We start from the raw sequence: 21,052 nt of genomic DNA on the forward strand, positions 1-21,052 counted from the left end.
AAATAAGCCACATAAAAATGGAAAATTCACAGAGAGTCTGGATTATGTACATTGTGTTTTCTTTAAAATTTTTGACTGTGAAGGAGATAAGTACAGAGAGACATTTCATTACATGGGCTGCCAAGCTAAACCAGAATGGATATAAGGGTATTACGATTTCAAAATTGGGTCTAAGGATATGATGCTTTGGAGAGGGTCTTCTTTTGTTTTCATAGAGGATCAGACCCTGTGGATTGATTCTATCCTGATATGGTATGATAGACCACGACCTCCTGAAAAGTTGCTGTGAACACCCTCAAAAAATTACTTCATTCAACTGCCAACTGAGATAAACCTGGCACACAGGTTACACCCTAAATGATCTGATAAGAGCGCCCCCATTCAGCAGGAAGCAGTTTGGAGAGAAATAACTGTGCCCATATTTCCAAATATTGTTTATAAATGTTCTTTTACATTTAAAGGGGGAAATGATATAGGTATGAATAATTTGCATTGGTATGGATTTTAAGGTCAATTTTGTTATATGTATATGTATTTATTGATCTTAATTAAGGTATTGTGATTGTGTAGTTCATTTAAAATGTATAATAGGAAATATAGGTTGCTAATGGATAATTATCGATAATAGTAAAGCTTGTAGTCATGTTAGTTAGATTTTCTAGATACATAGAGATATATTTCAGATAGGCATTCTTCATATCTCTCAAAGGCTGCAGAATATGGCATTTAAAATATTTTAATAACTGAGGACTTTTCATGACAATGAGACACATCTGCTTCTGGCAGCACCAATCTACTTCGAGAGGAAGATGGGCATCGAAGAGGATCCTTGTGGAGTTTGATAGCCATTTGGGCAAGAAACTGCTCTTGCCTGGACTGTTGCATAAAATGGACACAGAGAACCCATAGAGAGAGGACTGCTGAACTTGCCTAAAGGTGAGACGGTCTTTTGGGGTTCATGACTCATGAAAGAATCTGCGAGACATTCTGCAGGACACAGCAGATAGTGACTGAACTGTCTTTGAAATTTCCTGCTTCATGGAAATGTCTGCTGGATACTATGGGCCTGAAGGCTGAAGATGGATGCCCCAACAGTACAGAGGAACTTTGGGTGACTATACAGGCAGCGAGATGTCTCTGTCATTTCTAGAGCTTTGGATTTCTTGTTTGCTTAGGTAATATTATATCCTTCTGGAGTTTTTGATGGAGTTGAAGAATGAATAGATAGTTATAGTTTTCCTTAGTTATGATAAAAGACAAAATAGATATAAATATTGTGGCTGTAATTCTTGCTTGATAACTGTTTTGTTATATGTAATCTTACTATGTTAAAGTTAAAGCCTTTCTTTTTTGTTTAAACAGAAAAAGGGGAAATGATGGGGGAGAGTCTTCTGTTTTGTGTTAATTTCATTGGTTAAATAAAGAGACTGCCTTGGCCCTTTAATAGGACATAAAATTAGGTAGGCGGAGTAAACAGAACAGAATGCTGGGAGAAAGAAGCTGAGTCAAGGAGTCGCCATAATTCTCCCACTCCAGGTAGACACAGGTTAAGATCATTCCTGGTAAGCCAGCTCGTGGGCTACACAGATTATTAGAAGTGGGTTAGGTCAATATGTAAGAGCTAGCCAATAAGAGGCTGGAACTAATAGGCCAGGCAGTGTTTAAAAGAATACAGTTTCAGTGTAATTATTTTGGGTAAAGCTAGCCGGGTGGCGGGATGCAGCCCAGCCCACTGCTCCTATCACAACAAGTGAGAGACCCTGTCTCCAGGCAGGAAGGCAGAGTTATGCAGGGAAAGAATTCCTCTCCCCTAGATTCGGTGTCTGCATCTCTTGGTTGTTCTTGCTCACCTTTTTCAGTATGGTTCTTCATTTGGTGCCCTTTACACAGATATTATTAGCTGCTCCTTCATTTAAGTCTTGAGCAGAACCCACCCACCAGCAAAGCAGGAGACCTGACCCCAGCTCCAGTGCTGGCTGTTTCCTGTGCAATTGAGGAAGGAAGAGCTGGTGCCACCCAGAGAGACACACAGCAAGCATCCACTACAAATCCTGTCCTTAGCAGGGCGGAGGTGGCGCACACCTTTAATCCTAGCACTCAGGAGGCAGAGGCAGGTGAATCACTGTGAGTTTGAGGCCAGCCTGGTCTACAAGAGCTAGTTCCAGGACAGGCTCCAAAAACTACAGAGAAACCCTGTCTTGAAAAACCAAAAAGAAAAAAAAAAAGAAAAAGAAAAAGAAAAGAAAAGAAAAAAAGAAAAAAGATCCTCTCTTTGCCACTACAAGTTCTATCCTTGCTATTACTAGCCACCAAAAACACAAGTGTCCATCACCACCTCCTACATCTTCCTCTCCTCTTTTCATCTCCCAAAGCAAAATAAAAAACAAAACAAAACCAAAAGCTGGTCCTGTTCCTCTGAAGCTAACCAGAAGAGCAATGGGCTGTCTCAGGGAATGCTTTAAACACGTCTGGCTCAAACTTGAAACAAGATGCCCCTGCAGATGGCTCCAAGGTGAGCGGAACCTGTCTGATATGAATCTAGACATCTAGATGAAGCTCTCCCAAGATACTTGTTTAATAAACACAAAACTGCCTGGTCAACACCAGGGCTGCCTTAGCCGAGACTTACCATTTTCTGTAGCTTCTTTTTTTGTCTCGGATTCCTAAAAGGCAAACAGCAAGACAGCATTAATTCCAGAATCATTTCTTTTTGTTCGTCTGGGTTTTGTTTGGTTGGTTTTTGTTTCTTTGCTTATTTGTTTGTTTGGTTGGTTTTATTTGTTTCTTCGAGACAAGAGTTTCTCTGTGTAACTGTCTGACTGTCATGGAACTCTGTAGACCAGTCTGGCCTCGAACTCATAAAGATCTACCTGCCTCTGCCTCCCGAGAGCCAGGATTAAAGGCATGTACCACCACCACCTGGAGACTATGAATCATTTCATATATAAATAAAACACCTCTTAGGCCAGGCTGGAGATGTAAGTTAACTGAAAGGATAATGACACGTTTGGATAATGGATTGAGAGCTACATGTCACAGTTGTCTTCTTGCTGGTCACAATAATCACTGATGAAATGAGACACACACAGGAGACTCCGTGAGGCACTTTAGCCAGCAGTATGCCTGATTTGGCACTTAGTTCATGTTTACTGTATGAACATGGTGCACGTGCTTCAGAGAGGTCCCTGACAATCTTCTTCACAGCTGAGGGAACAGCACACGTGGGGTACACTGCTGGCCTCAAGAAGATGGAAACAGAACAGCAGGCTTCTGGTTATAAAGACACCAAGACCAATGGATACAACTTTGACATCCCAAATATATTACTATTGAGCCCCCCAGTCTTGACTTTTCCAAAAATGACAGCTTCTCCGTTGTTTACAGTCCTTGCTCCCTCCAGAGTCCCACGCTGCCATTCTCAGGCTACTGTGACTTAGGCCCTCATCAACCATTTTTCTTTTTGAGACATGGTCTCACTGTAGCCTTGGCTGGTCTGGATTCACTACGTAGATCAGGCTAGCCTTGAACTCATAAAGATCCTCCTACCTCTCCCTCCTGAGTGCTGGGATTAAAGGTGGATGCCACCTCACCAAGCTCATCTCCACCATATTCATCATAGAGATTTCCGCACACCTTGTAATAACGTCCCATGTCCTTACCTTTTCTGGAACTGCTTCCTTAGAGACTGAGGCTTCATCTGGGTCTTCGGGCAACCGGACAGTTAACTTGAATGTCCCTTTTCCTGGCCACACTAACTCATGATTCTCTTTCTTCAGAACATTCTGCCGAACTGAAGAATTAAAAAAATAAAAAGATTTTAAGCCAAATTTCAAGAAATATTTCCTTACATAACTAGTCCATGATTTCTACAAATTCATTGTTACGAGCCAGCAGCTCAGCCCATCTCCCTAAGCAGCAAGCCCTTGTAAAAGAAGGAGAACTCAGCACAGGGATGTGAATGTCACTGTGTGTGCATTATTCATGTTGTAGATGTGTGGGCATATGGAGCAGTGCACACCCCTGGTCACGTGGAGGTCACTGAAGGACACTGGATATTTCCCTGCATTGCTCTCTGAGTTCTGGCCTGGAGACGGGGTTTCTCACTGAAGTTTTCTCATTGCCTAAGCTTGCTGTGATCTGCCCATTTCTGCCCTCTACACTGGGCACATGGAGCCATGCCTAGCTGTTTACGAGGGGACTGGAGTTTCAAATTCTGGCCCTCACACTGACACAGCAAGCTGTCTAACCCAGTGAGCCATTCCCCTGCTTCTAAACTTCCTGGGGTGGTGCGGTTTATTTGTTGATGGAGCTTTCTTGAGACAAGGCTACTATGCAGCCCTGGTTGGCCTAGAACTTGCTCTGTAGACCAGGCTGGACTCACACTCACAGACACCTGCCTGCCTCTGTTTCTCAAGTGCTGGGGTCAAAGCATGTGCTGCCATGCCTAGATTACTTTCTAATATTCATTGCTTTATCTTAGTTATTGAGTATTCCCAAAGGGCCTTGAGATTACAAACATGGTTGCCAGCTCATGGTCCTGGAAGTTTTAAGAAATGAGTTCTAGAAGAAGTCAGATTTCCCCAAGGGAGGGGTGATCCTGGGACCCCAGCCCTTTTCTCCTTTCTGTATCTCTACATAGCCAAGAGTTCCCGATATGGTGTACTGCCTTGTGCCATTGGCCCGAAAGGAGCAGGCCAATTGATTGTAGACCAAAAACTCCAAAATTGTAAAGCCCAGATAAACCCTTCCTCTATTAAAGGTGATTATCTTAGATATGTTATCACACAAGGGAACTCTGGTCAATGCCGTTAGCATCCTGCTACACAAATCTTACTTACACAGCCTCAGCCTTCTTATTGGCTACTGAGGTCGTTGGAATTGTTTTGAGTCAGTCAGTGAATTCCATTGAAGAAACACAGAGTGTAGTAGTACAGAACCTGTACTGGACTGGGTGGGTTCTGAAGGTGTGAATATTTATAATCACAGGGACAACTGTGTACATGGGGTGAGACCCATGTTGTAGACAGATGACCCAGTTGGTCATCAGAATGATCAGAAGTCCAGCCATTAGACTGCAATGATAAACAACCCATATTTGGTCTGAAAGGGAACAGGAAAAAAAAAACTAGAATGAGCAGCAGTGGTGGCACACACCTTTAATTTCAGCACTTGGAAGGCAGAGCCAGGCAGATCTTTGTGAGTTTGAGGTCAGCCTGGTGTACAAGAGCTAGTTCCAGAACAGGCAGGCCAGGTTTATACAGAGAAACCCTGTCTCAAAACGAAGCAAATCAATCAAACAAACAAACAAACGAAAACAGAATACAACAGATTTTGCAAAAACAGAATTAGAGCATCAGACAGCTGAACTTAGTGAAACTCTACAGAATCCAAAGACTTGCCATTTGATTTCTAGCTCACCCACAGGCTAGCTGAGCGGCTATAAAGAACTAAACACTTCTGGAGCAGAGGTTCCCCACTGAAAGTATTTTCTAGGAACGCTGTCAACCACATAAAGAGCTATGAAAGTGTCAACTGTGATATCAGAAGCTGCAGCCAGAGAGAAGAGAAAAATCAGTGTCGCTCAGATCATGGAGAAGCAGAAAGGAACAGGGAGGGACATGGACATCATAGAGAACAAGAAAGGAACAGGGAGGGGCGTGGCCAGCATAGAGAACAGGAAAAGTAAGGAAGGGGTGTGACTATCATAGAGAAGGGGAAAGGAACAGGAGAAGCGTGGCCATTATAGAGAACAGGAAAGGAACAGTGGGGCGTGGCCATCATAGAGAACAGGAAAGGGATAGGAAGGAGCACGGCCATCATAGAGACCCAATAGGAACAGGAAGGGGCATAGCCAGCATGGAGAATAGAAGAGTAACAGGAAGGCCCCTACCAGCATAGAGAACAAAAACGAAGGAGAACAGGAAATGAAAGGAAAGGGCAAGGCCAGTATAGAGAACCAAAAAGAACAGGAAGGGTGTGTCCAGCTAGAGGATGGTGCAAACAGGTCAAGAAGAAAGATACCAGAGACCTGGTGTTCACAGCTACTGCAAGACATTAGGGTCCCCTTGTTCTCTGATGGACAGCTAGTCTGATGAGCTCAGAGCCTGTCACAAAGGGAAACATGATGGCTCTCCCACCTCAACCATGAAGTCGGTAGGTCTAGTGACTTCACGTAGATGTCCACCCAGATACAGACGTTAGAATCCATCTGAGAAGGAACATGGGACTCTAATTCTACTCTATGAGTAGTCAGAAGTTTCCAGAGAAGCTGTACCGGCTTCTGAGGGAACTGAAGACTGACCTCAGGATGACCTCTGTGTGAACAGTCTGAAGCCTGTTACAGAATGTTCTGTACCTCTGTATTACATTCCTCCTTTTTCCTGGACTTTGGTGAAGTCCATCCAAGGCATCCACGCATGGCCGTCTCTTCTTAGATGTGTGCAATGTGTATGGGCACAAGGATTGCCAGAGAGCCACGGTGGCAATAACTGTGTGCTTCCCATCCAGAAAGTGAATCTGGGAGGAGGAGGCAAAATTCTGACGTCTAGTCTCTCCCCTGTGCCCACCTCAAGCCAGCTCTGTTCAGTTTTACTTAAGAAGGTGGGTTCTAGGGTCACAGAGATGACTCCATGGTTAAGAACACTGGCTGCTCTTCTAGAAGACCCCGATTCTGTTACCAGCTCCCACATAATGGCCTATGACATCTGTATGTCCAGTTCCAGGGGATCTGATGCCCTCTTGTGGTCTCTGCAGGCACTGCATGCATGTGGTATACAGACATATAAAGAGCAAACACCCATACACATACAATACAAATAAATCTTTTCTGTATGTTTGCATGGTTTTCAGAGACAAGGTGTTTCTATGTAACAGTCCTTGCTGTCCTGGCATTTGCTTTGTAGATTAGGCTGTCTTTAAACTCACAGAGATATACGTGCCTCTGCTTTCCCTGTGCTGGAATTAAAGGCGTGCCCCACCACTGCCCAGCCACAGTTTTTTTTTTAAGAAGGTGAGTTCCTTATTACAAGAATACATAGGCCCTCACTTAATAAACAGGAGCCCATTTAGGACTAGAACGTATGATAAAGTGTGTCCACCTGCAGAAATCTCAAGGTCCAAATCAGGAGCAGAAGGAGAGAGAGCACGAGCAAGGAACTCAGGACTGCGAGGGGTGCACCCACACACTGAGACAATGGGGATGTTCTATCGGGAACTCACCAAGGCCAGCTGGCCTGGGTCTGAAAAAGCATGGGATAAAACCGGACTCGCTGAACATAGCAGACAATGAGGACTACTAAGAACTCAAGAACAATGGCAATGGGTTTTTGATCCTACTGCACATACTGGTTTTGTGGGAGCCTAGGCAGTTTGGATGCTCACCTTACTAGACCTGGATGGAGGTGGGAGGTCCTTGGACTTCCCACAGGGCAGGGAACCCTGATTGCTCTTTGGGCTGACGAGGGAGGGGGACTTGATTGGGAGAGGGGAAGAGAAATGGGAGGCGGTGGCGGGGAAGAGACAGAAATCTTTAATAAAAAAATAAATTAAAAAAAAAAGAAAGTGTGTCCACCTGAAATGGGGTTACAGGGATTTGAGTTTTGGTCTGAGAGTATAGCTCAGTGTCCTAAGGGGGAAAAATCATATATACTCAACAGTACACAAATCCAGTTGACCTACAAAGGTGAGACCTCCTTGTTGGTACTGGTATACACTACTGCACTGGTAGGCTCAGTAGCACTGCTCAGCTGGAGTAGGTTTACATGAATTCATGCCTGCTCAGGGTGTTTCTGTGAAGGAGGGTGGGGCCTCTACAGGAAAGGAAAGCTGCTGCCCTAGGACTGCAGAGTAAATCTGCTGGGAAATTCCAGCTGCCTTGCTGCTGAGGAGGAAGTGGGGCCTCAAATAGGAAACCGAAAGTGAATAGAAGTTCTAGTCACCCCAAAGACTGGCCTGCAACCATGTTCCATTTTAGTGTTCTGAGTCATCTGTGTTGGGAGTCAATGAGAGGCATCAGCTGAGCCAACTGGGAGAAGAGGGGGCTGTGCACTGGGAGTCCTCGAGGGAGAAAGCTGAGCTGGGGTGAGAGCCCAGCCTTCACCTCAGCTGCCCAGGGCCTGCTGCGAAGGTTACACCTGGGACTGCACCCTCACAACCATACTTTCCCTTGATGTGTATGTCACTAAACTACCAGTATCTTAGAGATCTCCATTTTGTTGGTTTGAGGCTCTCAATAAACAACAGACATTTTTCAGACTTCAGCATATCCCGGTCACCTCAGAGGGCTGGTGGCAAATGCTTCCCCACTCACCCACATTCTCTGTACTAAAGTGTCTAGAATAGAGCTGGGGCTGGGTTTAGTTCCCCCACCCTCCCTGTGACCAGGATGCAGTAGTCTGTACCCCTAACCTGTGACCGGCATTTGAAGACAGCTCAAGAGAAGAATGCACTCCATAAGGGTTGTGTCTACTGGGGTAGTGACAGCTGGGATCAACCTGGGAAACCCTCTAATCCTCTGAGGTGGTTCTCAACCTGTGGGTCGCGACCCCTGTGAGAGTCAAAGGTCCTTTCTCAGAGGTAGCCTAAGACCATCAGAAACAGAGATATTTATATTACACTTCATAGCAGTAGCAGAAATACAGCTGTGAAGTAGCAATGAAAATAAGCTTATGTTGGGGTCTCCACAGTTTGTATTATAGGGTTGTAGCAGTAGGAAGGTCGAGAACCACACTGCTCTAGGGAAAGAGAAAATGAGAAAACAGGTTCTGCTGTCAGCTCTCTGTGGAGCCCACCCTGGTGAAATCCAACCCAGGACTATCAATAAGGTTCTTGCTTTGCAGAGGCATTCAGCGCCCTGCAGGTCTCTCCTGCCTCGTGACCTGGCTTTCTGAAAACGTGTGTCAATACCTTCTACACCTGTCTCTTTCTTTCATTTTTTCTTCTTGGCTCCTTGTTGGGCTGTTATCTAGTCTACAGCCTGGCTTCCTTGGCCTCCTTGCCCCTCAGGTGGGGCCTGATGGTAGTGGCACACTCCTTTAATCCCACCACTCTGGAGGCAGAGGCACGCAGATTCCTCCGAGTTCAAGGCCAGTCTGGTTTACAAGAGCAAGTTCCAGGACAGTCTCAAAAGCTACAGAGAAACTGCCTCCTAAAACAAAAACAAACAAACAAAAATATCTCAGGAGGGAACTAATGGTGGCCTTCCTGGAGCCACAGGTCTGGGCAGTCACCACCCTGAGCAAGCAAGGCTGGGTTTCCCTTGCAGATTGCAGACAGAAGTGGGGAGCATTCAACTGCTCAATGGTTCTGGAGCCTTCCTGCCATGAGGGAACCCTCCACTGGAACCCCTACCCCAGCTCAAAGCCCACAACCACTCCAGGCTACCCTGGGGGAGAAGGACAAAGAAGGACTTTGTCCAGGCTGTGGCACTAGAGCCCTGGGGCTTTTCCCTCCTCAAGCTCACCTCCCAAAGACATTGTCCCCCACCCCCCAACTAGTAGAACTCAGTAGCGCTAGCTGACCCAAGACTCTGCAAGATTCTTAATTCTTTAACTGCACCACTTGAATAATAAAAACATTTTTAAAAAGGAAGGAAAGGAAGAAAGAAGGAAAGAAAGAAGGAAGGAAGAAAAAGCAAAGCACGGGAAGGTTCACAGCACCAGGAAGCTCCTGGAAGAGCAAGGGAACTGCCACTCCTGGATGCGCTGGCCACTTCCGATTCTGACCCCAGGATCTCCCGCTCCCATCGCGCTGCTCAGAGTTCTGGGCCCCGCACCGGTGGCCTGAACCCCGCGCCGGGCGACCCTTTTCGACCTTTTAGCCTCTCACCGTCCTCCGGGGAAAAGAGCACCAGGAAGCTTGCCGGGTTCCCGGGCTGTGGGACGACCTCGCACTCCCCTCCGCCCGACTTCTTTCGGCTCTGGAAGTACATTTGCAACTTGTTGATTAAGGTCTTCGGGGGGTCTAGGCCCCAAGACCCCTCGACCATCAGCGGGAAGGGCCCGGACTCTGCCATCCTGTCAGGCCTGCGAAACCGCTATTGCTGGGTCGCCTAAAGCTGCGCAGAGTTTACTTTGAGTTAACTTCTCTTTCGGTTTCATTTCCTGGAAATTCCTCAGAGTCCTTACTTTCTATTTTCACCTAGCTGACCCCGAATTGGAATAAAGCATCACTCCCAAACTCCCACACACACCCAAGGACCCTAGGGCACTCCCAGTCTCCTCTTTATTTTCCAGCCCCCACAGAGGTGAGTCAATCCCCCTGAGCTGGCAGTCCCCAGGACTCTGGTCTCCAGTGTACCTTCACACTGGCTCCCTAGCGGGGCTCAGCCTGCACTTCACCCCAGCCACAGCTGAGCTTTGCTCCATCCCTAGGATAACTGCAGTATATCTGAAATCCACATTGTATGAGAGAAGAAAAGGGGCTCACAAATGGTCCTCTCCGGATACTCCCTGCTTTCTTGGGGACCACCCATCAGAATTTAACCTGCCTTTTTCCTGCTTCTGAAGTCTGTTTTCTCTTCCGTGAAAACTGTGTCTACAAACTCCCAATTTTGAGGAATGTGAGCTAAGCACCGATCATGTGTGCAACTAAGGGACACAGATGTGGGGACACGGGAGAGAAGACAGTAAACGGGTGTTGCCGGAGCCTAATTAAGGGAAAGACAGAAGAGCTTATGGGCAGGTGACATAGCACCTGAAGCCTAAGGGCTATTGAGAAAGGACCTTAGAGGATTGGGGGAGGGGAGACTCTGGGTGGTGACTCACAAGCCCAGAATCACTGGGGCTGCTGCATGGTGCTGGAGTGGACTCAGGAGAAAGAAGGCTGCCGACCTGCACACTCCAGAGAGGCCTGGAGGAAACGTGGGCTCTAAGCTGCCACTGAAGGCAGCATTTGCTGACGGATATGAAAAGTTCGGTCTGGAGTGGGGCAAGAGACTGGATCCTAGAGCAGGAGTGAAGAGGGCTGACTGGGACAGGGGTGAGAAGAGCTGGGAACTGTGTTTCCTCAACATGCAATGAGCGGATGTGTGAGACAGTTAGAGGCTTTGCCACTCCAGGGTTAGGGTGGGCTGGCCCTCTGTGGGCCCGGAAGCCCAGTCTGATGAAAACAGAGAGGGCAGGGAGTCTGGGGAGGCCTGAAGTCTGACAGAAGGAGGAAGTAGAAGCTGCAAACCTAGCCAGACCTTCCCAGAAGGTGACTGAACAGGAAGATGGGGAGTCAGGCTGTGGTGGGGGTGGGAGTTTGGGCTCAGAAAGTCTTTATGTTTGTTTCTTGGATTTAAATATTTTTTTTCCTCCTCGGTTTTTTTTTATTTTGAAAAATATCAAACCTACAGAAAATCTACAAGAACAGAAATGAAGACCTGTAGACCTTTCACCAGAAGCACTTGTTTTCAATAATCTGATGTGTTTACTTATTTTAAATACATTTTTATTTTTTTATTTTATTTTGGTTTTTCGAGATAGGGTTTCTCTGTAGCTTTGGAGCCTGTCCTGGAACTATCTCTTGTAGACCAGGCTGCCCTCAAACTCATTGAGATCTGTCTGCCTCTGCCTCCCAAGTCCCGGGATTAAAGGCGAATTTTATTTTTCTTTACAGCTGAAATTTCTCCTGTACATATGCTCCACATGTTCTCTCTCCATTAGCTGAAACTTAAAAAATTATTTTACGTGTATGGGTGATTTTCCTGGATGTATGACTGTGTGGCATGAGAATGATGGAGACCTAAGAATCCAAGCTGCCCCAGATATAATCACAAATCCAGCTGGGCTAGACAGTCACTTAAGAACCACCCCCAACAAGGTAGATTTACCCAGGAAATTATGTCTGAGTCTCTTTAGCAAACTTCTGAATTTTTTATCCCTCTCACTTTTAGGGAGGTAATTGTATCTGGATCTATTTGGAATATTTGTATACCCTGACTTTTAGGGAGATAATTTTATCTGGCTCTATTTGGAATATCTGTATACCCTGGAGATTTTGATAACCCCAAAGATGCCAGAAACTTTCTTCATAAGGCCATGACGTCAGGATCTTCTTGGTGTATCTGCCCCTGAGCAAACTCAAACAGGGTAATTAACACAATGTAAACCTAAAGATGACTGACAAGCTCCAACTAACTGGGATGTTTGGTAACAGATCAGAGGCCTCCTCTTACTCACTTGGCTACCTAGACAGTTGCTCCTTTAGGGTCCTCCATGGTCACTGAGGGCAGGGGTTTCAGAATAGTTTTTGTCTTCTGCTGTTAGTGCAGGCCTGCCAGGCTTCAGAAGATCCTGTGAGGTTAAAAATTTGTAGGAAGACTAGCCTACCTTTCATAGGCAGCCAGGGAGTCGATTCCAGTTTTCCTCCCTCTACTGTCTGGAGATCTTCAGGAGTTTAGATGAAAGGCAGTTTTTCCCAGTGGTTAGTGCCTTCACATGAAGTGAATTATGAATGGATGTAGTCCTGTGCCCATCTGTCTTCTGCATTCTGCCTTTTTTGGAGGAAATGGAGTGGGGCTGCCAGGATCCAACCTGTCTCTCTGTTATGAAAAGCCTTTTAATAATTAAACATTTAAATGCTATATTCCCCAGATATTTGAGCATTCGAGGGCTTTTATTAAGTACATATAAGTTATAACTACAGTATACAATCTGCCTGCAGAGCTGGATCCAAGCTGAGAGGTTGTGGAGGAATGTTTTATCCAGAGTCCTCCAGCTTGACTGTACTGGTTTTAACTTAAGAGGTGAGATTTATACTTGTGAAGGACAAAGAAGAAAAAATGTTTGCAATAGAAGCTTAACAATAAAGCTGACAATAGTGCAGAACATCTTTTGTTAATCTGAAATAGATCTTTATAACCTTAAATTTTTATCATTGTATAGAATCATTTTAAAGCAGAATTGAATCACATATGCAGTATGTAGTAGCGTATTTAACCACATATTTATCATCATTTAAACGTACATACCAATTTAAAATATTGAGGATTATTGCTTCCTTAGTCTGGAAGGAGATACAATGCAGAGAGCTCATTAGGGCTGCTTAAAACTTTTTTTAACAGTAAGTCCATGTATATATACATGCAGTAATTTAAGTTACACGTAAAGTTAAATGAGAAGTGAGCAAGAGAAAGATGGCCTTTTTTAAAAAAAATTACTGACTGATACTTTGCAACAAGGAGGAAGGGCATTGAGAGAGAGAGAGAGAGAGAGAGAGAGAGAGAGAGAGAGAGAGAGAGATGAAAGTAGGGAATTAAAGTTGCAGATTTTAGCAGGTGGGAGAGAACAGATGTGGTGCAGAGGTGGTCTTTGCATGTAACGGACGCCTCAGAGGGCCCTGCGAAAGTGTACCATCACACAACCACACCACATGCAACAGAGTCAACATAAAAGTATTTTTTCAAAGCATAGCTAATAGCTTAAAGATAGCTGGTGAGTCATGTGGGGGTAGCCTGCTGCTGGCCCTGACTGGTTTTGGGCGGAGCCTGACGTATCTGTGGCTCCTCCCTGTCTTACCCTCAAACAAAATGGCAGTGGTTGCCCCTAACAAAGATCGTGCAAAGCAAGAATGTGGTGCAAAGCAAGAATGGCGGGGATTTTTGAAGAGACAGAAATAACAAGAGAGATATATAGGACGCTTAAAACATACATTTAAACAGACTCAAATCAGTACGGCCACACGTCATTCACACATTCTTTCATGCAAGAAGTGCACAGGAAACTTTTTAGCGCGGTCAGCTGCAGTTTTGTGAGAAGAGGTACAGACCCCCCTCAACCCCCCCACGGGACGGCTGGGAGAGTCTGAGGGGTTAGAATAGGTGGTAGAAGCTCCAGGTGCTGGCACGCAGGAGGGCGGGTTGTGGTGGTGCTGACGGAGGTGCCTCAACTGTAGTCTCAGTGGCACAGTGCTAAGTCAGGCCTAGAGTGAGCTGCTGGCACCATGAAACTGCCCTGCCTCTGAGGAGACATCGGGGACCAGATGTGCAGTGGTGGTGGTGCCTAGGCTGAAAAGTCACCCGGGTGGGACGACCTGAGCAGTGGCAGGGTGACCAGGACTGAAAATAGGTTTGCTGGCTCCCGCAGAACCCGCAGCGGCAGTGGAGGCAAAGGCAGGGCTCTGCAAATGGATAAGACAAACAGAAGAAAGACAGATTCTGCCACAGACAGGCTTAGCCACTGTGGGAGGCAGCCAGGCAGAGGGAAGTGGCCAGTTTCTTAGGGGTACTTGGGCCATTTCTTAGTGCAAAGGCAGATAAGCCTAGGAGTCTGTAAGTAAGGCATTATGAAGCTTAGAGGTTTTAGTGTCTCTAAAAGATATCCAGGGGGAGGTGGGACTGATAGCACTGGAAGGTTTATTTTCCATAGCTCAGGATGGGGGAGAGAGAAAGGAGACCCAATGGCTACCTTGTCTACAAGCGTCTTGAAACAGAGCGAGGGTTCCAGTGATTGGTTCAGGCCATCTGACAGGTGCCAGGAAGCCTGGGTCACATGGTTTTTATGCCCCACTTTGACTTTGGTTTGTGAGTCTGTGTCTGCCTACTCAGCCAGGGCAGTGTGGTATTTAGATGAACTTTTGTCTCCACCTGACTAAGCGGCAGAACTGAGTGGCCAGCACCTGATAAGCCTGGGATTGACAACCTGGAGGATATACTTAGGTGTCGTAAGTGCAGCCTTATTTCCCCTAATATGTGGGCCCTGAACTTCCCTTCTGGCCCTCTATGAAGGGCTACTCAGAAAACACCAGAAATGGCTACAAACAAATTCCCAGCATCACTGAACACAAATGATGAATGGACCGGAGAGAAATAGTCTGTGTTTGAAGGGGTGGATACTTGTCAGCTGGGAAGCTATGCAGGGGCTGAGCAGTTCCCTCTTGGCCCATCATGTCCTTGCTAAAGGCTAACCTCTGGGTGCACTGTTGTATATGGGGAGTCAGCAGGGAGTCCTGTATCAGTTTCTCTGCCCTTTTGCAGGTAAGAGTTTGGGAGCTGAAATGGGATGCGATAGAACATTACTTTAAATTGCTGCTTCTGTGTGCTCTGAATTGGGAAGGAAGACAGAAAAATCCAGCTTTTTTCTTTGATGAAAAATACAGCTTCACTGTAACTGTCTAGCAGCAGCAGATTTTCCATTTTCATTTTACTCTGATGAAATTAAATAGGTTTAGTAAACATATTGTGTGTCTGTTGTAGAAACTCCTTCAGCCAGTTGCTTTTAACACACCAGCCCACTTGAGTGGGACTTCTTTTACTATAAATGCTGATGTAAACCACGTGCTTGCTCTCTCTTCCAGCTGTTGGATTCAGTTCCTGTTCTGAGCCAGTGTGGGATTTCTTTTTAGCATTCATATTCATTTGGCACCCACATGGATCCCAACTCCATGCCTGCAGCGTGGACGAGGCTAAAAGGCACAAAAGGTTCATAGCCCAGAAGGTCTCCTCCCACTCCACCTGCCTCATGGGTTTTTTTTTTTTAATTTATTTTATTTACTTTTTTTTTTTTTAACAAAACCCCACCATAGTGGAGTTAAGCATACCTTGACTTAGAAATTTCTCACACACACCTGCTTCTGCTTCTCCTCCACCCTCCACACTTTCCCTGCTGCATGGAAGTTTTTGTGGTGCTTCTGTTGCTCGGGTTTGTTTACCCTGCTTGGGAGTTCTGGGCTCCTTGATCAAAAAACACCTCTCTCCATGTATGGAATTGATTTAATTGCTCTTAAGCAGAGAGCAAAGCATATTTGTCAGTATTTAACCAGGCACCAATGTGCAGAACCAAAGCAGCATGGGACTGTTCATGCCACCACCAACTGCATCTCACTGCCACATTGCTGCAACTGCGACACCTGCTGGCCCACAGGGATTATTACAATACAATAATTTAGCAAAATCTCATAACAAAGATAACTATTTGATTCACAGATAAATCAGTAAACTTGAAAGTTATATAATTGCAGATAATATTGCCAACCAGGAGCTTAACAATCTCCTTGCTTATACTATGCATATTAATCTGCAAGGCTTATATGGTTTTTCTGATACACCCATTTATTGGATATTGGAATTTGTCCCTATCAGTGAGATATGAACCCGGAACCCGGACCCTGAAGGAGAGGAATGAGAGGGACAAGAGACATGAGAAATGGACAGCAAGTCTGTATTCTGATCAAGCTGCAAATTTTATTTTTTCTCAGGAGCATTATACAGCAAAAGGGGAGGAGTGGGTAGGTTGCTATGCCATTGTTCTAACTGGAATGTCAGGTCTGGAGACATCCCTAGCTGATAGGAAGTGATAAGGAAATTCTGAGGGTCTGTAAATGTTTACTCATGGGGAGAATGCTAATTACTTCTGGTGCCTGGGGTCTGCAAGTCTGCAGGCATACTTAACTCACAGGGAGAGATAAGAAGATACTGGGTTATTTCCTGGGCCCGGAACTTGTCCTACAGGGGTGAATATCTCACTTAATTTGTGAACTAAGATGGCTGGACTATGACCAAATATGGGTCTTTGCTCCCAGCAGGGACTTAGTTTTCTTTTTTCAAATTATATCCTTAAGAAAATGGTTTGATAACAGAGTGAAGAATGAGCCACTTTTGGAAATGATGCAGTCTTTACAGAGTAATAATGAACAGCAAACTGACAGGACCAATAACATGAAAAAATCAAAAGTTAGCTGAAAAAAATTAATACTCCTGAAAAGGATAACATTAATCTGCCAGACAAAATTCAATCCATGTCAATGGATACTGAAAAATTATCTGAATGAATTCACACTGTTGAATTTGACAACGAAAATCTGTTAAAAGGCTATGATAGGTTAGCAGGTAGAGTATCCCTTAAAGAAGGCAATTTACACGCTAACCAAATAATGTGCAAGGATGAGATGTTATCTTTACAGGAAAAACTTCAGACCTTGGAATCACATGTGCAGAATGAGAACCAGAGGCTGGGTGCCTCAATGAAATCACTAGAAATATATACAGGACAAGAGATTCAGGTTTTTACAAATTATAGTACTAAAAATATTTGAAGTGCTTGAGGAAATTATTGGGACTGATGAACAGGGAATGAATGTTCAAGGACAGGCTATAACATCGCCAGTACCTGTAAGAGTCAGAGATGAATTAGCCAGGGTTTTAGCTTCCTACTCTGTAAACAACTCTGAAAAACATCAAGCTCTAAATGCCCCAAATGATCCAAAGAATGTAGTTGAATACCTATAGGTATGAATGATCTACAAGTAATTAAGCAAGCAGTAGTGTCTTATGGCTTACATTCAACATTTGTTAGGGAGATGGTAAAGATAAGGGCTTCTAGCCATGTGATTGGCTTCAATTAGTTTCAGCAGTCTTGGAAGATGGGCCACAAGTACTGTGAAAATGCTATTGGCAAGAAGAGTAAAACATTTTAGAACAACAGGGAAAGTCAAAAGGATTGAGCCTTCCCAAGATCAAATTCTTGGCAAGGGCTGTGAAAATGCTATTGGCAAGAAGAGTAAAACATTTTAGAACAACAGGGAAAGTCAAAAGGATTGAGGCTTCCCAAGATCAAATACTTGGCAAGGGCTTTTATGCTAACCCAGAGGATCAAGCTCTTTACCATGAACAAATCTTGTCCTTATGCCACACAGAAGCCTTAAATACTTGGGACAGGATTCAAGAACTAGGAAAGCTAATTGAATCATATACCAGGGTTAAACAGGGCCAGAGAGAACCCTGTAGTGACATTTTACAAAGATTAACTAAGGCTGTACAAGTAGAAATAACAGACCCAGAAGCTAGATGAGTACTTAATGAATCTCAGTTTTTTAAAAATATCAACTTAGAATGCAAAAAGATACTTGGGCCTTTAAAGGTTAGATCAGCAGCAATAGATGACTGGATCCTGCATACAATGAGTGTTGAGACATTTGACTATAATACTGAATATTGGGTAGGAGAAGCAATTTCCAAAGGTAGGAGGAGACATCAAAATGCCAAATGTTTTAATTGTGGTAGAATAGGAGATCTAAGAAGGAATTGTAGACAAGGAATTCCTAGGAATAATGTCTCCTCTGGAAATGGCAAAAATAAATGGTATTAACCTTCTGGATTATATAGGAGGTGTGGCTAAGAAAGACATTAGAACAATGAATGCAGATCAACAAAAGACAGACAAGGCAAACTGATACAATTGGGAAACTCCTTGAGGGGAATCTCGCAGACCCCCAAGGAAAATGTGGTCCAGTCATTACCAGTCACTGTAAAGGACATGTATCACCAGGAAAATTAAAAATTCATGGCCTGCTGTCATAAACCCTATTGTCCTGGATGGTGTAGTAAACATGGGGGATGAGTAAAAATTCCAATAAGAAATAGGAAGCATATATTGTGAGAGACTTCTATAAATGATCAAAGAACACAGGTAAGAATGTGTGTAAAAGACATTGTAATTGAGGAATTCCTAGGCATGGATGTGGACATGAGTATCATTACTCCAGAATCTTGGCATCCAAATTGGCCTTTTCAAGAGGCAGATATTCAATTTCTAGGAATTAGAACCCTATCTGAAGTGAAACAAAGCACAAGATGGTTAAATGCATAGGGCCAGAAGATCAGAGAAGAAGCCTGAGGCCCTAAGTGGCTAATATCACAGTCAATACATGGAGTCATGACCTGATGCATCAATGGAATACCCAGATTAGCTTTATTGTAGTCTGAGAAACTCATGTTTCTGGGAAGGATATTATAAGGTACTATATACAAAGGTCATTGCCATTCAGGCTGTATAAGAACACAAAGCAACTGGCAAATCTTTAGAGGTACCAACAGCCCTACCTTTAAAATGGTTAACTGAGAAACCAATATGGGTTAATCAATGGCCTTCAATAAAAGAGAAACTGAAGGCTTTAGAACATCTGGTATAGGAGCAACTTGTTGCTCATCATATTGAAGAATCAACCAGCCCTTGGAACTGTCTTATATTTGCTGTTAAAAAGAAATCTGGAGGTCACATATCATTATTTAAACAAATGATAGAAGCAGTCATTCCAACAACTCACAGTACAATAAATCCAGATGGTAAGAAGGAGCACTTTCTTTGGATTAACTCCCTAACTAGCAGGCTATAAACCACAGCTGTAAAAGCAGAAGTCTCTTTGTTATCTATCTATAGAGGTAGACTTATAGAATCAAACTAATAAGAAAAATAAGGAAATCATGTGTTATTGCCTAAAAATTTTTTTAAACTTTTTTTTTATTGAGAAAAGGAAAAAAAAACAAGTTTCCACCTCCTCCCAGCCTCCCATTTCCCCCCCTCCTCCCACCCTCTCCCCCTCCTCCCCCCCTTCTCCCCCTCCCCCCACTCCTCTCCCCCTCTCTCTCCAGCCCAAAGAGCAGTCAGGGTTCCCTGCCCTGTGGTAAGTCCTAGGTCCTCCCCCCTCCGTCCATTTCTAGGAAGGTGAACATCCAAACTGGCTAGGCTCCCACAAAGCCATCACATTACGTAGGTTCAAAACCCCGTGCCATTGTCCTTGGCTTCTCATCAGCCCTCATTGTTCGCCATGCTCAGAGAGTCCAGTTTTATCCCATGCTTTTTCAGTCACAGTCCAGCTGGCCTTGGTGAGCTCCCAGTAGATCAGCTCCACTGTCTCAGTGGGTGGGCGTACCCCTCGTGGTCCCGACTTCTTTGCTCATGTTCTCCCTCCTTCTGCTCCTCATTGGGACCTTGGGAGCTGGTCTTTATAGCTGGGTAAGGACAAAGAGAGTTGGCAGAAGTTGAAGCAGAAGCCATCCAGGAATTAGAAGATATGAAAATGAAGAAGAAAAGGAAGGTAGCAGAGAATTGGGATAGGAATTAGAATCGAGACAGGGAATTAGAGCTCAGAAATTGTAGAGAATAAAAACAGAAGAATTAGAACAGAGGACAAGACAAGACAGACAGAACAATAAAAAGGCATGCTGGGAAAAAAATCTGGAAAATGGAGAATGGTGACAGATCTAAGAGCTGTCAACAAGGTAATTCAAGCCCTCTAAAATCTGGAATTCTTCTCCTTCTCTATTACTATAGGATGGCCACTTATAGTTATCTATTTAAAAGATTGTTTCTTCACTATACCTCTACAAAAAAAGTACAGAAAAAAATTTGCCTTCACAGTGCATACTTAGAATAATTTTTAGCAAACCAGGAGATACCAGCAGACTGTCCTCCCACAGGGTAGGCTCAATAGCCCATCCTGTGCCAATATTTTGTCAGCCAGCCATTGGAAATACTATGTAAACAATTTCATAAACCTATTATTTACCATTACATGGATGACATTTTTCTAGCTGATTCAAATGTAGATACTTTAGAAAGAATGTTTGAAGAAGTAAAGAAAGTTTTTCCTAAATGGGGATTACAAATTGTTCCTGAAAAAATACAATGAGGAGATTTTGTCAATTATCTAGGTTATAAAATAGGCTTACAGACAATTAGAACACAAAAGGCACAAATTAGGAGACACCAATTGCAGACTCCTAATGACATTCAAAAATTGTTAGGAGACATCTCCAGTCTATGACTAGATGTTGGGATGACACCTTATCCAATAAGTCATTTAAACAAAACCTTAGATGGTGACAAGAACTTAAAAAGTCTCAGGGAATTAACAGCTGAACCTGAAAAGGAATTGATTATTGTTGAAGAGAAATTACAGGAGGCACATGTAGATAGGGTGAATTCAAATCGTAATTGCACTTTATTTATAATGCCTACCAGAATTTTCATTCTCTGGAAGGAATGGTGTTATACAAAGTCCTGGGAAGAATTTAGACAGTATCAGTAGAAGCTAGTGATAGGAGGGGATTCCCTGATGTTATGGAGAGATTGTGAGGCCGTGGCTGATTGCCAAGAAGTAGCAGCGGGTGAGCATAGAGAAAGCCAGCATGACCTGGCTCCCACACCATCCTGCTCTAGAGGACCACAGCTGAGTGAGAAATAACAACTGGTAAAGAAGTCCTTGGACTCTCTCTGCAGAGGCCATCGGAGCTCACACACTCAGGTAGTGTCCAGCTGAGTTGTATCTGAATCATCAGGGCTAACAAACCCAC

General features: G+C 44.2%; 1 protein-coding gene across 1 annotated transcript in view; it reads right to left on the bottom strand.

Moving 5' to 3' along the window:
• Parp14 (poly(ADP-ribose) polymerase family member 14) overlaps positions 1-10,012 on the bottom strand; it is a 41,917-nt gene extending 31,905 nt beyond the window's left edge. The window contains exons 1-3 of the mRNA XM_041672893.1: positions 9,826-10,012; positions 3,660-3,790; positions 2,630-2,663 (exon numbers count right to left, since the gene is read on the bottom strand). Of these exons, the coding sequence (XP_041528827.1) occupies positions 2,630-2,663; positions 3,660-3,790; positions 9,826-10,012 (352 nt within the window). The remainder of the gene's footprint in view (positions 1-2,629; positions 2,664-3,659; positions 3,791-9,825) is intronic.
• Between the last annotated feature and the right edge of the window lie 11,040 nt (positions 10,013-21,052).

The sequence above is a fragment of the Microtus oregoni genome, unplaced genomic scaffold, assembly GCF_018167655.1.
Source record: "Microtus oregoni isolate MIOR12 unplaced genomic scaffold, Mior012 000023F_ref0000262, whole genome shotgun sequence".
Lineage (NCBI taxonomy): Eukaryota > Metazoa > Chordata > Mammalia > Rodentia > Cricetidae > Microtus > Microtus oregoni.